General features: G+C 39.5%; 1 protein-coding gene across 9 annotated transcripts in view; it reads right to left on the bottom strand.

Annotated features, from left to right (window-relative positions):
* sdk2b (sidekick cell adhesion molecule 2b) overlaps positions 1 to 13,729 on the bottom strand; it is a 316,541-nt gene that overhangs the window by 80,477 nt on the left and 222,335 nt on the right. For all 9 annotated transcript variants that reach the window (XM_080873223.1, XM_080873225.1, XM_080873221.1 and 6 more), the window contains exon 2: positions 8,566 to 8,725. In XM_080873223.1, the coding sequence (XP_080729349.1) occupies positions 8,566 to 8,725 (160 nt within the window). The remainder of the gene's footprint in view (positions 1 to 8,565; positions 8,726 to 13,729) is intronic.

The raw sequence follows: 13,729 nt of genomic DNA, 5'->3' as shown, positions 1-13,729 counted from the left end.
TCCACTGATTGTGAGTGATTGCTGTGTCAAAGTAACAGGGGGTCATTGATTAGAAACTGGTCAATGACCCCCTGGTAACGATCGTTTGCTAGGAAAGACTATGTATTCTGCGACTGGTTGGGGAGCGACTGCTGCAGGTTGCTGGCCGTCCCAAGCATGCGGTATATGGCGCTTGTTTGTGTTGGTTGATGGCAGATTGTTGCGATAGCTAGAGGTCTGCATGGAACGAAACATGAAACTGAGTTTGCAGTGCAACCTAAACTGCAAATGGAAAACTTACCCCTTCAAAATAAAAGCAGCGCCTTGCAACTACAACCAACACAATTCAAAAGATGCAGTTTTTACTTTGAAGATGAAAGTTCTTCATTTCCAGTTTGTGTCTCACTTTTTGAAGTTTCACTAACCACTCACTGTCTAGTTTGCTCTTTGAATTATCCCGATAGCTTGAAAAGGTCCAGAAAGCCGACTCTGTTCTTTAAATGTAGTGCTTTTGAAATTGATATAGTGCCGTAACAACAAATGGCTGGATGTGCTGGAAGGCTTTTAATATCTATAACAAAAAAATGAAGTGGTATCAAACCTCATTACCAGCAGCGCCACTTGGGCCCGAAGGACTAAATGAGTTTTAGCCCAAAGTCTGTTAAGGCTTAATCAACTAATCAGTAGGCTCTATTAATGATGTGTGACTCCTTTCATATGTTCCATCAACTAAATGAATACAATTACGTATATATGCTATGCATAAATGGAAGGGAGAGGAGGTGAATAGATAATGGGATGCCAGCAAAGGAAGACTGTTACAAAAAAAGTGAGCTCGCTCAGTGGTTTGGAGAAGAAGAAGCAGATATCGAGCGAGAAATATCTGACAGGTGGTGTCGTTGCTCGAAGTTTAACCTCACTGAGGCCTAGAGAGAATTCACCCTAGAGCCAGAACCTTCAGGGTGACTTTAGTTAGTATTCTTTCACTTTCTCTCCCTCTCTTTCTCCCTCTTTCACTCTGTCCCTTATATAATGAATACAATTAACCTTTGCAGAGTTGTGCACGTTGGCAGCAGGTTGGGGGAGTCAGCGGGGGCTCGCTGTGTTGGACAGAGATTGATTGATGTTCCTGTGGTCAGCACACTCCGTCAGATCCCCTTTAATTAGCCCCACTCAGGAGAAATGATTAGTTGGAGGAGTGGCAGGGAGACGGATAGAGGGACATGAGAAAAAGGGGAGGACTTGGCATAAAGTGGGTTGGAGATGGAGGAAGGCAGAGAGAACAGAAGGGATGGAAGAATGAAAACAGGTTAGCGAGAGAGGGGGAAAAGATGAAGAGATGGCAGCGGATAACTGGAGAAACTATCATCTTTGATTGTAGGTGGCTGCAGTGCACTCTTTTTTAGAGCGTTCCCATAATAACATCATACCTTCACCAAGGTTAGCTCCAATAACATTCGACTTTAATTGCTAGTTAAACACTAGCATTATAAAACCTCATTCACACACTGCAAGGACACTGTAATTACAGCCTATCTTATCATAAAAGTAAATCATAATAAATTATAAAGCATCATAAATTTATTATGAGCTGGTAATGACACCAACATTTTTCTCTACTAAACACTGCAATTAATTAGAAACCAGATCTGAAAGTGTGTGTGTTGTTGATGCTGTGTCACGTGATGCAAAGATCAGATTTGACTAAAAAACGAAACGAAGCACGATGTGTGACCGCTCACTTATAATGATCTCCCCCCTCATGTTACATTTACAGCTAACAGAAAGGTCTTCAACCTCATATAACAGTTTGATGTCACTTTACTTTTCTTAACGAGTTCACTTAACAGCAACAGGGCATACTTCAACAGCTTGTATATTCAAAAGGGTAGCATACAAACAAAAGCAGTTGCAGTGGATAATTATTAGCTTTGACAGCCTAATTACTTATTTATTCAGGGGATCATGATGGACTGATGTGTGTCATTATTCTAATAGGATGATTATATGCTTATAGTGTGTTTACCGTGTGCTTGAAATATCCATCACAGAAAGCGACACGTGAAAGCAACATTGACAGAAAATCAAAGATACTTGTTTATAGCTCTGAAATGCTCCACCGCATGCGTAATGTCTCTGAAAAGAGATCAATACTCTTTGAGATCAACTATATATTTTTAAGGACATTCCATTTAAAGATGCACTGGATCATATAAGAAATGTTTTCTTGGTTAAATGTTTCTCAGTTTCTTCTTAATTCCTAACACATCCACTACATCACAGGTAACTGGGACTTCTCATTTAAGCTACTGGAAATAAATAGATTCTTTAGAGGTCCACAGAGGATAGCTTCTTCTATTCTTTAGGATGACGCAGAGGGATAAGTGTCCAAAGGAGACAGTATACTCAAACTAATACTATTTTAAGATCATTTTATCTTACAATTTCCGCCCTATAATGTCTGAAAAAGCCAGTTTCCTTTTCTATGCATTCATCAAAGCTGTGAAATAGTCGCGAAGGCCAGAACATATTATGTTGCAAATATACGACAAACAAAAGCCTGCATACTTGTACAAAGGATGAAATTGGTAAAGGATACTGAAACATTCTTGAATTAAGAACTATTTATATCAGAACTTAAAAGACTACAATAGTAAAAATACTTTGTAAACTATATAAACATGATAAAGTGAGGCTACTTCCTGTTTAATTTGGAGATTCAGTGTAATTATTCGTATAACGTGATGGCCTTGCACATCCATACAGTACAGTATGGATGTGCTTCTACAGTAGAGAAGCAGCCATACCAGCCAGCAGCACAGTGACACACACGCATGAACAAATGCTGGATATTGTGCAAAATAAAACAGTGTCTTCTTCTCCTGTTGTCTCACTTGCACTTGAGACTCACTCACTCTGCTCAGCCATAGAAAACAAGAAGTGAGTGCGTGCAAGGGAGGAGAGAGAAAGGTACAATCTATTGTATCTAGGGGCTGTGGCTGAGAATGCCAGAGAGATAGAAAATGGACATTTCTAGTTATAGCCAGAAATCCATTAAGGTCATCCAGAGAGAGATGCTGCCTGGCTGACTGTATTCAAGGCGTGCCCATCCCTAACATGATGGGATTCAAGTACTGACCTAAGGTACTGCAACTCTTTCTCCTTAGCACGGATAAAGGTTAGCCGAACATTAGCAAATAAACAAGGATAACAATGCGTTCAACCAATCAGCTTAATAATACATGTGGATTTATTTGACCTGTATATTGAAAAATTCAGTTATGTCTCACGCTGGTCAAGTCTGCATACTAATTCTTCTTTTTCTTATTGTTATTGTTACATGAAAGGATACTTTCATTTAATCCAGTGAAGTAGCTTTGGATTTTCTGTTTTGTTGTTTTGCTTTTATTTGATGTCTTTTATTCACAGGGCCTTAAAGCACAGAAATCCAAGCATATAAAAGAAACGCATACAGATTAAGTAGAGAGTGCCACGGACCCGCTAAATAAAAACTATTTATTTAGATCTGATGTGACTCGCTAGAACAATTGTGTGTGACAATTGGAAAGAGCGACAGTAGAAGGAGCAAGGATATGTGGGATGTGTCAAAGAAAACAACACACTGGGGAAATGGGAAATGAAAATGACAGTGAGCGAATGGGCAAATTTGAATCTCAAGGTCTTATTATTTGCTGCTGTGCTTTATTCCTCATGCAATTTCATTTTCCACATGCACACTTTGACCCACCTCCTGTTCTACATGCATTCACATTTGTTTTGGCACATGGAGACGGGAACAAAAGGAATCTTCAATTTGTCTGATTTTCAACAGGGTTTTTTCACATTTCGTGCGATAAATTGCTGTTTAATGACAGTAAAAAGGCAGAGCACACACAAACCATGACTTGGATCCTACTCTTGTGTCTGTTATATATGTACTCATTACAGAAACAAATAAAAACAATTTTCATAATTACCACCGCTGTTAATTTAGGGCAGCTGTCGTATGAACCTCTCATTGGGTGGTGGTCACTGTAGCTGGAGACAGATGGCACTTTCCCAACAGGACAGTAAACTGACACACTTTATCTGGTCTTAAGTTTGGATATAATTTATTTAATAACTCAATAACTAATCTTAGGCACAATGATGTTTGTGGCTTCCTCTAAATATTTGTTGGTGTGTGAAGAAAAGGCAGTTTTTTCCACCAGCTTTTCCTTCATCTTCATCCAGTTGGCATGCTTGTCATCTCTTCTCGCTTTTCCCCCAGACATTGAAAAACATTGTACTGAACTTGTTTTAATTTGTTCAGAGCTAACATGAAATGATATCTGCTTAAAAGAGAAAAAATGTGGATGCTTAGTGGTATTTCATCTATGTATGGATTAAAGTAAGACAAGACGAACAAAGGGAATGCAGGAGAGCCCAGTGTGAAGTGTGAAGAGGGGCGTCTGGGTGAGGGTTGAGTTTTTAGGAAATACGTACATGCAGTGTTTAAAAATCTGCACATATCTGTCTACATCTAGCTTCCGGCACATTCTTGATTTGCCAAAAACACGGATATACAATATTACCGTCCCATTTCTGAAGGCGCACCCACATTTTACAAAGATGAATCATTATTGCAAAGAGTGAAGTGACATTCTATCAAGCTAGCTGTCAAACGCTAATCTCATTTTCTATTTATTCTTTTCTTTCCTGATTGTGAAATGCCAGATTTGAAGAGCAAAGCACCTATTATGCAGAAGATCATAGAGATGAAAAGTCAATCAACACGAACTCGTCACGCTGCGACTGCGATGTCTTTTGTACCATTTTTTATGTATTTATTTGTTTCATATTTTGTGGTGAGGGAGTCTTGATTAGACATATCCATACCCCCGTTTGTGCCCGTACAGAGGTTTCTCCTGGAGATCTGTGGTTGAAGATTACAGTCATTTACTCTTAGTTTTCTGCCTTTTCCTTTGGATTCACAGATTTCTCTGCTCATTTACTGATGCAGTTGTAATTTGAAATGTCATTCTTAAAGTTATTAACCATTTGCCTGATCTTTCAGAAAAAAACGTATCCTCTCTGGAATGCTATTTTCAAATTATTATAACTGAAACAAACAACTACTATATTCCCTTCTGCCTTTGTAAAACCCTTTAAGACTTATTTATTTACTTTTGTCTTTCAATCTAATTAGAGTAAGAAGCAAAAGTTTACTATTCTCGGAAGCAGAGGCCACACTCCACCAACCCAGCCAAGAACCAATTGACAAACAAAAATGCCTCTTGAGGGCCGATTAATAATTAACTCTCTTAATTAAGTTTCTAGGTTAATTGGCAGCAAAAAGACTGGTGGAGTGCCAGGTAATCACCCCTGAGGTTTTGGTCACGTGACAGGAAGCTGTGGTGCTATTCTGTGTATTTATAGATCTATTGATTTGCTGAAGCATTGTGTGCAGGAGACTTATCTGCCTAATAGGATCAAAAATTCTTAATTGTATTGGATATAATCTTCATCCTTCCTAAGTTCAATTGTAATCTGGTGATAAGGCTATTAAATGATTTTTTTTAGGAACAAAGAAAGCAGCACGCGAGCCAGAATGTGTGAATATCTGCGTGTGGCAATTGGATATTGTATAGATGAAGTTTCCGTCATGTGGCATTTGTCAGTGCTGATCCTGGTCTCTCTAAAAGTCAGCCACTTGCTTAACTCTTCCACGCACACACCTACATGTTGAATTATAATGCTCACGCAAAGTTTTCAGCATTGATTGGTTGCCAGAGGACACAAGGTCAAGTCACATGGTGTCAATATTTAAAGCAGCGCCCAGCACTGGGGACCTCTGCCATAACCTCATTAATATGGGGGTCTGTTCTGCTGAAATACTCTGCTGGCGGAAAGAAAGGCCGACTTGAGGAATAAGGAGGAGTGCGTACCGACATATAAACAACACGAGCGCCACGGTTTTGCATTAAGAGAGGTGCTGATATATATGAAGAAATTATACAATGGACACAAAACCTCAAGAAAAAGGCATGCGTACTTAAAACTAACATCCACAAACTCTTGAAAGTATATAGCAGGGCACTCGGTCTTCAGTTAAAATGGTATTTAGATTTTTTAAGTACTCAGCTACTCATATGGACTCTAGATCCTTATAAAGGTCCTTTTATTATTTGTTTGCATGTTGCATTTAGCCTATGCAAGATTCACGTTCTTTTTCGCAGTGTACTTTATTTTATTACTAGCAGGACGTTGGTAAAGCACAGATGGTCTAAGCGCATGACAGCAATTTGAGGGTATTTTTGATTAGTCTCTTTTTTATATCTATTTGTAAAGCCAAACAATCCTGAATGGGATAATTGCATGGCTTTAACAGTCCTTTTATATGATATACACACTGACATAGACATAACCTTGTCCAGCCTTGTGCCTGAGTACTTGTTTAATCACCCATAGCGTCACTCAATCACTCTCCCAATAACACAGTCAAAGTGGCCCAAAGCTTCCAACAGCAGTGGTTTTCTCAGGTACAGTCCATTCTCATCAATTCCTCCAGCAGCTGTGTGTCTCACTTCTGCCCTTCCTGCTCTGCTGTTCTCACTCTGGTCTCATCTGTCTCCAGAGATTATACCAAGAAAGCGTTTCCATCAACAACCCTGATGTTGCTTCTATGTTCAGCCACTGTTGTTTTCACATTCGTTCTCTTTTTCACACGTGAACACAACAGTTCAGCTAAGATCTGCTGCGCGTCAGCAAGCTTTCTATCAATCGTCCGGCGCTTCATTTGTACTGCTGTCTGCACACATACATGTACATGCGCACGGAAACGCTCGGTGGAGGCACACTGCTCTCTGAGATAAGAGCAATGTTTGCCTCGTGATTGGGATCTTCCAGTTACCATTAAAGACGGTTTATCTCCTGCACTAACCCTCATTCACGTCTTTCGCTTGTTTGCAGCCTCTCCAGAGGGAGAGACAGAGAGTGATGGAGGTCACGGAGGCACGAGGGAGAGGGGGGGGGGGGGGGGGGGGGGGGGGGGGTTAGAGGCAATAAAAGAAAAGAAGCAAGAATAAGCCATTTCTTTATTTATAATGCACTAATGTTTGATGGATTATGACCAGGATTAATTAAAAATGCATATGCAGAGTACCACACTGCCCTACTGAATTTGAGAATTACCACAGCAGTGTTGGAAATGAAATAAAGATGTGCTTTTAGAGCCATAATATTACACTGATTCAATTTAAATTTAAAATAAGTTTGATTTTAAAAAATATTTTCATCAAACAAGCATTAAACACCTATCTAACTGGAATAGGGTGCAGAAGATGTTCTTACATAGCCCATGCTTCTTCTCTGTAGCATCAGAATAATCAAGTAAGGCTACCTGTGGCTACAAGACCAGGTCCCTTTGAAGGATTTTTTTTAGGTCAAATTCAAACCATCCCTCAAGCAAGAGAGTTCAAGTATTGTGGGATTTTATTCACGAGTGGTGGGAAGACGGAACGTGAGCTTGACTGGGAGATTAGTGTGGCGTCAGCGATAATGCAGGCATTGTACCGGACTGTTGTGGTGAGGAGAGAGCAGAGCTGAAAGGTGCAGCTTTTGATTTACCAGTCCATCTGCATCCCGGTTCTCACCTATGCTCATGAAAAATGGGTAACAACTGAAAAACTAGTGGTTGAAATCCAGATCTTGGAGTAGAGCTGCTACTCCTGTGTGTCCTGTGGGTACGCCCGGCTGGCAGGAGAACACAGGGTAGACCCAGACCACAATGGAGAGATCTCATCTAGCCTGGGAACACTCTGGGATCCCCCAAGTTTGTCTGGGGAGAAGGACATCTGGAATAACCTGCTTAACGTGCTGACACTGTGAACTGACTTCGGATTACCAGAAAACGATAGATTGATAGATAGATTCAAATCAAAATATCACATGTGTCATGTACGTTAAAAGAGTAAGGTCTCAGTCACACTGACCTAGAGGACGATCGACAACCTTTGTATTTACCAGCCAGTTGGAGCTGGCTGTCAGAGGTGAAACGAGTTTGTAAAGAGGGTGTTGCACCAAAAACCTTCCTGTACTCACCTGTAGTTTTCATGGAAGATGCCAACTTGTCTGCAAACACTTGCCATTTATACTCTGAGCTATAGTGAAACTGTGAAAAGTTCACTGCAAACTGGAAGTGGACATTGTTTGCTTTCACAGTAAAAGTTACAACCTTTTGAAAAGTTGTGCCTGACTGCTGCAACCAGCACATTTTACTTTTAGTGCAAACAGACTCCATTTCCAGGTTGTGTCACAATTTTTCACAGTTTCACTTCCTCTTGGTGTGTACTCAAACTCAAAACCTCAAAGGAGGTTTTCAGTGCAACACCGTGCACCTCTTTCCAATCAATTTCACGCTAGCGTGAATTAGCGACCAGTGGCTACCAGGGGTCAATGACTAATCTCTGCTCCTGACTGAATGGGACTTTCATAGTTTATCTCTTACAGTAGGCCTGTAGCTAATGGCAAAAAGGTAAATACTAATCCTAATTTCACCAAATATACACATGACTAGTTAGTTACAGTTCATCAGCCTGTGCTCACCTGTACTCCAGTGAAAAGCGTGTTAATTCTGTGCTATTGTGGATCCATTTAAACTCTAGTGGCCAGCTTCCCTCCGCCATGCAGGTCAGCACCAGCCTGTTACGTTCCAGATGGAGCTGGCTACGCACTGGCTCTGTCTTGAAGTAGGGAGGCACGTCATCTGTAAAGACAAATGTTTGGAATTAAAGTCTTTCAATTTCCTAAAACCAGTTAATGGGAAACAAACAGTGAACAATGCAAACTCTTAAATGTCACACACACACAAATACAGGGACAAAAGAATGTCAGGAAAACGGAGTTCTTCAGATAAGATAGAAGGAATCACATTAACTTTGATAATGTAAGCACAGACAAGAAGCAAGCACAGAGTCCTCGGAAACTTTTCAAATACACTTAAACAGGGAGCCAAATGTAACTGATGCTTACATCTCTCTGACTGTTACGGATTGTCTATGGTCAGATGCTGGGATTTCATTTAAGACAAAGTAAACTGTGTTGCATTTATTTATCACTGGCATCTAAACACACTCCAGATGGAAAACCCTCTGTGAATGTGTCCCATTCGGAGCTACCTAATCTGATACGATGCACTGTTGTCTGCTGTGGGTGATTTTGACTTGCTCTTAATGTCTCAGAGAAGTCTGACTAACCGCGAAGAGGAAGCAAAAGCATCAAGTCATGAAGGATTGATCCTGCATCTCCTGCTCTATGCACTTGTGTGTCAGTAGCTCATTGGCACAGTGCAGTACCTTCCTCCGAGCTAGACAGAGCAGACAGGAGAGGAGTAAAGCCAAGGAGGAGGCATGAAATCCTTTCATCATTTGTTCGCCTCCACTCTGTATCGCTCTGTTTTTCGCTCCTTCTGTGTTTCCTGAACACGCTCTGTTGAGTGTGACGGAATGGATTGAGGAAGACCGGCGAGAAGCTCTCTGTAGGGTGGTGCCTATAGTGAACGTCGCAATAGACACACAGTGATTTTTATATCTCAATCAAGAAGCTGCACAGCAAAACTGTCAAGGTCTCTCGTGGCTCTAATATCTCACCCTTAATAAATGATGCAAAAATGGACCGCTTACTTGATGATCATTGTAAATATAGAACACATTAATTGGATGGTTGGATAATATAATTATCAAATTGACTGATAATCAGGCATTGAAATTAAACTGTCAAAATGATCTATAGTGCTGATATTTTGTTCCTCTATTCTGGCTCAACAAATCCACTGGAGGTAGACTGATAAGAGTGAAGGAATGGTGAGAAAAATAGGGGATGAAAGTCAAACAGTGGAAGCCTAAAGATGATTTACAGGCATTTCACTTAAAATTACAGACTTGGATTAAATACTAAAGATTCTTCTTTACACTAAATGTATGTATGTTACAGTAGCTGATCATGGACGGACATAATATAGTTTGCATTTGCATCTAGTTTTTTTTTTGTTCCTATATTCACAGATAGAAGTTGAGTGGGACCCTTACAGAAGCCCTTACAGTAAAATGCAACACAGATGAGCAGCGCTGCTAAAAACAAACTTCTGTCCACAAGATCAAGACTTCAGGCAGTGCAGTATAGCCTGAAATCCAGACTACAGACCAAAGCTGCTGTGATACATGTAGAATCTGGATTAGCAATTTATTGTCCTTCACAAAAAAAACCCTGCTTATTTTACTCATCATAAATAGATTTCCAGACCTTCAAGGTTTTTCTTTGTTTTTCAAGGTTCTTAATTTTTTTTAAACACGTAGATCACATCAGAATTCAAAATGAGAAATTTCACAAGTTTGAAACATCTGATACTGTTGTCTTTAAACTACCCGACACAACATTTAATTAATTTACAACTTAATTAATGATTACGTTCCACTTTTTATTAAGCACACAGTCTCCCAACAGGTTTGCATATCCTAAAAATATCAGAGAGTCAAATAAGCACCTTATTTATTTTACTGCATTTTAGCTGAGGAGCTCGTGAATGCACAGCCACGTGTATTCTCCAGACAAGTTACGAAAGAGCCAGATGACTAATCATGTCATTCCAGAGAAATATAAAGCAGATTTAATTACTATGTTAAATTATGTTGAAGAACTTTCTGAAATACCTCTGTCGTCAAGAACCAAGGTGATAGACTGAGGCAGATACAAAGTTACATAACGAAGAACATCAAGAAAAATGATAAGGGAATGAATGGTAGTTGTTGGAAGTTCAAAAGTGCAAAAACACACTTCAGTGATTCAATAATGAATATTCATAAATTCTTGATGCATATTTATCAACAGCTTTTGGTTTGACTTCTCACTTGATAACCTGAGTATTGTGCTAGGCTGACATGCATAAATATTTATAACACATATAAGAAGACATAGGAGACTCAGCAAGCTAACACACAGCATTTATCTGCTAAATTCGGCTCACATCACCACTGAGCATTTTCAGAAGTGAGCCTTTTCCGTTCTGTTAAAATCTGATCCCTTAATCTAGTCAAACACGAAGAAAGCCACCATACAGCAAGGGCACATAAAGTTCAGTCAAACCATAGACACAGCTAACAGAAAGTCACAGTGGGAAGTCTTTGTCAGTGTAAAGACAGAATACACAATGAACGAAAAGAAAAATGAACACTTAGGTTAAGTGATATAAGACAAAAAATGAGTGAATGATCTATAAGCGATGAGGATGGCAGACAGAGGGCTTAACAGATGCAAAAAAAAAAAAAGAGATAAAATGTAAAATAGACTCTAAGCTGCCTTTAGAGTTGGAGTGCCAGGGCCTCTCCAGTGAGGGTTAATGCTATGCCTGACACTGGAGGAGATAGTTTGAGAATGAGGGTGATTGAGACATACAATAGTTATTTGAGATGGCCGAGACTAATCGTTCCCTCGCGATGCACGCTTTGGTTTTATCTTCGAGGGACAGATAAAAAGAGCATGAGGTGAGAGGAAGCAGGGAAAGAGACAAGAGGAAGCAATGCCGTCAAAAAGAGGGAAGAAAGGGGGTGGGGGGCACATGCAAATGAAAGGCAACCACTGTATCACGCAGAAACACATATCCATTCAAGCACAGGGCAGTGTGAGGCCAAAGAAAACACTGATCACTGATGATATCTCCAGTAGCTCCTCTCATTAGGACGTCCATAAGAGCTCATCAGTGTTATCTAACAGTAAAATCAGCACATGCAGTGCCAGTATAAGCACTCTAGGAGTATAATAACTTAGGCCCAGAAGTAATTAATATTTTTTTGTTAACAATTAGTGATCAAAACATTGCATACAACATGACCCCATGTAAAAAAAAAATCAACAAATAAAATTTTTATGTTAATAAGAACTCTGAGTTTTATCTGAACTGGTGTTTTGGTGGGTCTCCAGGCTTAAATGTAGAACGCAAATAAAGGTCAATTGTATTTCTCAATAAAACACACAAATGTTGCCATCTATAATAAAAACAGTCCTGTATTAAAATGCATATCTTTCTCATATGAATATGAAACGTGTTTTAATTGTGCTTTCTGCATAATAATTACAACAAAAGTGGGATCACGAGGGGAATAATGTAATAAGCAATACACGGCTCATATCTTTTTGAGTGGAAAGCAGGAATGCAGTCCTCCCCTACCGGTGACCCGTAGCATTACCAACAGATTGATGCACAATTAACCCATATGGGAATCTGTGCTTCCTGTGCACATGGCTGGTTATACATTCTTTATGTTGACAGCACTTTAGCAACATGGAGTAACTATAGCAACAATTTCCTGACACTTTAATATTGTAAACACATACATGTGACAGGATTTAATGATGCTTTTTAAACAAATAATCAATGCTTTTTCTCAGAGGAAATGATTTTCACACAACTACAGGAAGTATAAATGTGCAGCATGTTGCTATCACTTTGTGAGACAAAGATGAGACCTGAAGTATCGAGATTTTAATGACACACCACCCACTTGAGATCTTGCTATTACAGTTCATACTGTACACAGCTATTAGCGCAGATAAAAAGGCTTAGAAAACACATTGGATGGTCTGTCTCATGCCACCAGTAAGCTCTTATACACTTCCAATTAGTGTGAACAGTGCTACAAATGAACTCGCAGACAGACTAGACCCAACTTAAGTTTCCACTATTCGGCTGCATGCTTCCTGTAAAATACAAAGGATTACTGGGTGTTAGAGACCCCCTCGTTTGCATACAGCAAAGTCCATGCCAGGAGATGCTCCCTGGGGCCATGCCAGCTCAAAGCACTGTGTGTGTGTGTGTGTGTGTGTGTGTGTGTGTGTGTGTGTGTGTGTGTGTGTGTGTGTGTGTGTGTGTGTGTGTATATAATTGTGTGTGCATGCAAAGGTGAAGGGTAGTGTGTCAAATGCAGACTCAAAACAGAGTCTGCAGCACAGTCAATTAAATCGGCTCTCTCATTAATGAAAACGGTGCCAGGTACAAATGCCTGCCCTGGGGTGAGAATTCATAATTTAGGAGATTTAAATTTTAAAAACAAGACCTATAGTCAGGAATATTTCTCCTATTTCACTCCAAATACCTTTGGCTAGCTTAAAAAGGTCAAAACACCATTTTAAGTCGGTTTATTTATAAGACACATAAAATAAAGGTGCTTTGTGGAGCAATGTGAAATACAGGACATGATTTAAACGGACATAAATAAGAAGTAAGTGAATTAATAAGACCATCGACCATCTGATTACATCAGAAAATACGATTTTGTGAATTTGATGCTGCACATGTAACATCTAATTTTTTAAAGAGCAGTCTGTAGGTGCTAATGCCACACATATAAAATACTTATACTTTACTTATACATAATGCATAACATGTATGAAAATATTCTGAAGGTTGTAATTGTGACACAAACATATTCTTTCTGCACAAGTCTGCAACTTTTAAACTTTATCTGCTCACTGTTGCTTTCTGGCAATGTGATTTCTTTTTTTCAGATCACTGACGCACTCGCCTTCAGCATAATGTGTCCATGACATCCATAGGCAGAGTTCTTTCTGGATCATTATTATTATTATTATTTCAAATGGCTGTGAAATACACACAGAAATAAAGGTAAAGCAGGTACCTGTGTCCATTTTCAAGGAAAAATATCCTCGTGAAAGCACATCATTTGAATAGATCCAAGTCCGTGTCAATACAGCTCAG

This window comes from Rhamphochromis sp. 'chilingali', assembly GCF_963969265.1.
Source record: "Rhamphochromis sp. 'chilingali' genome assembly, chromosome: 22".
Classification (NCBI taxonomy): Eukaryota; Metazoa; Chordata; class Actinopteri; order Cichliformes; family Cichlidae; genus Rhamphochromis; species Rhamphochromis sp. 'chilingali'.
The sequence above is the reverse complement of the archived record's forward strand: the minus strand, read 5'-3'. Positions and strand labels throughout refer to the sequence as shown.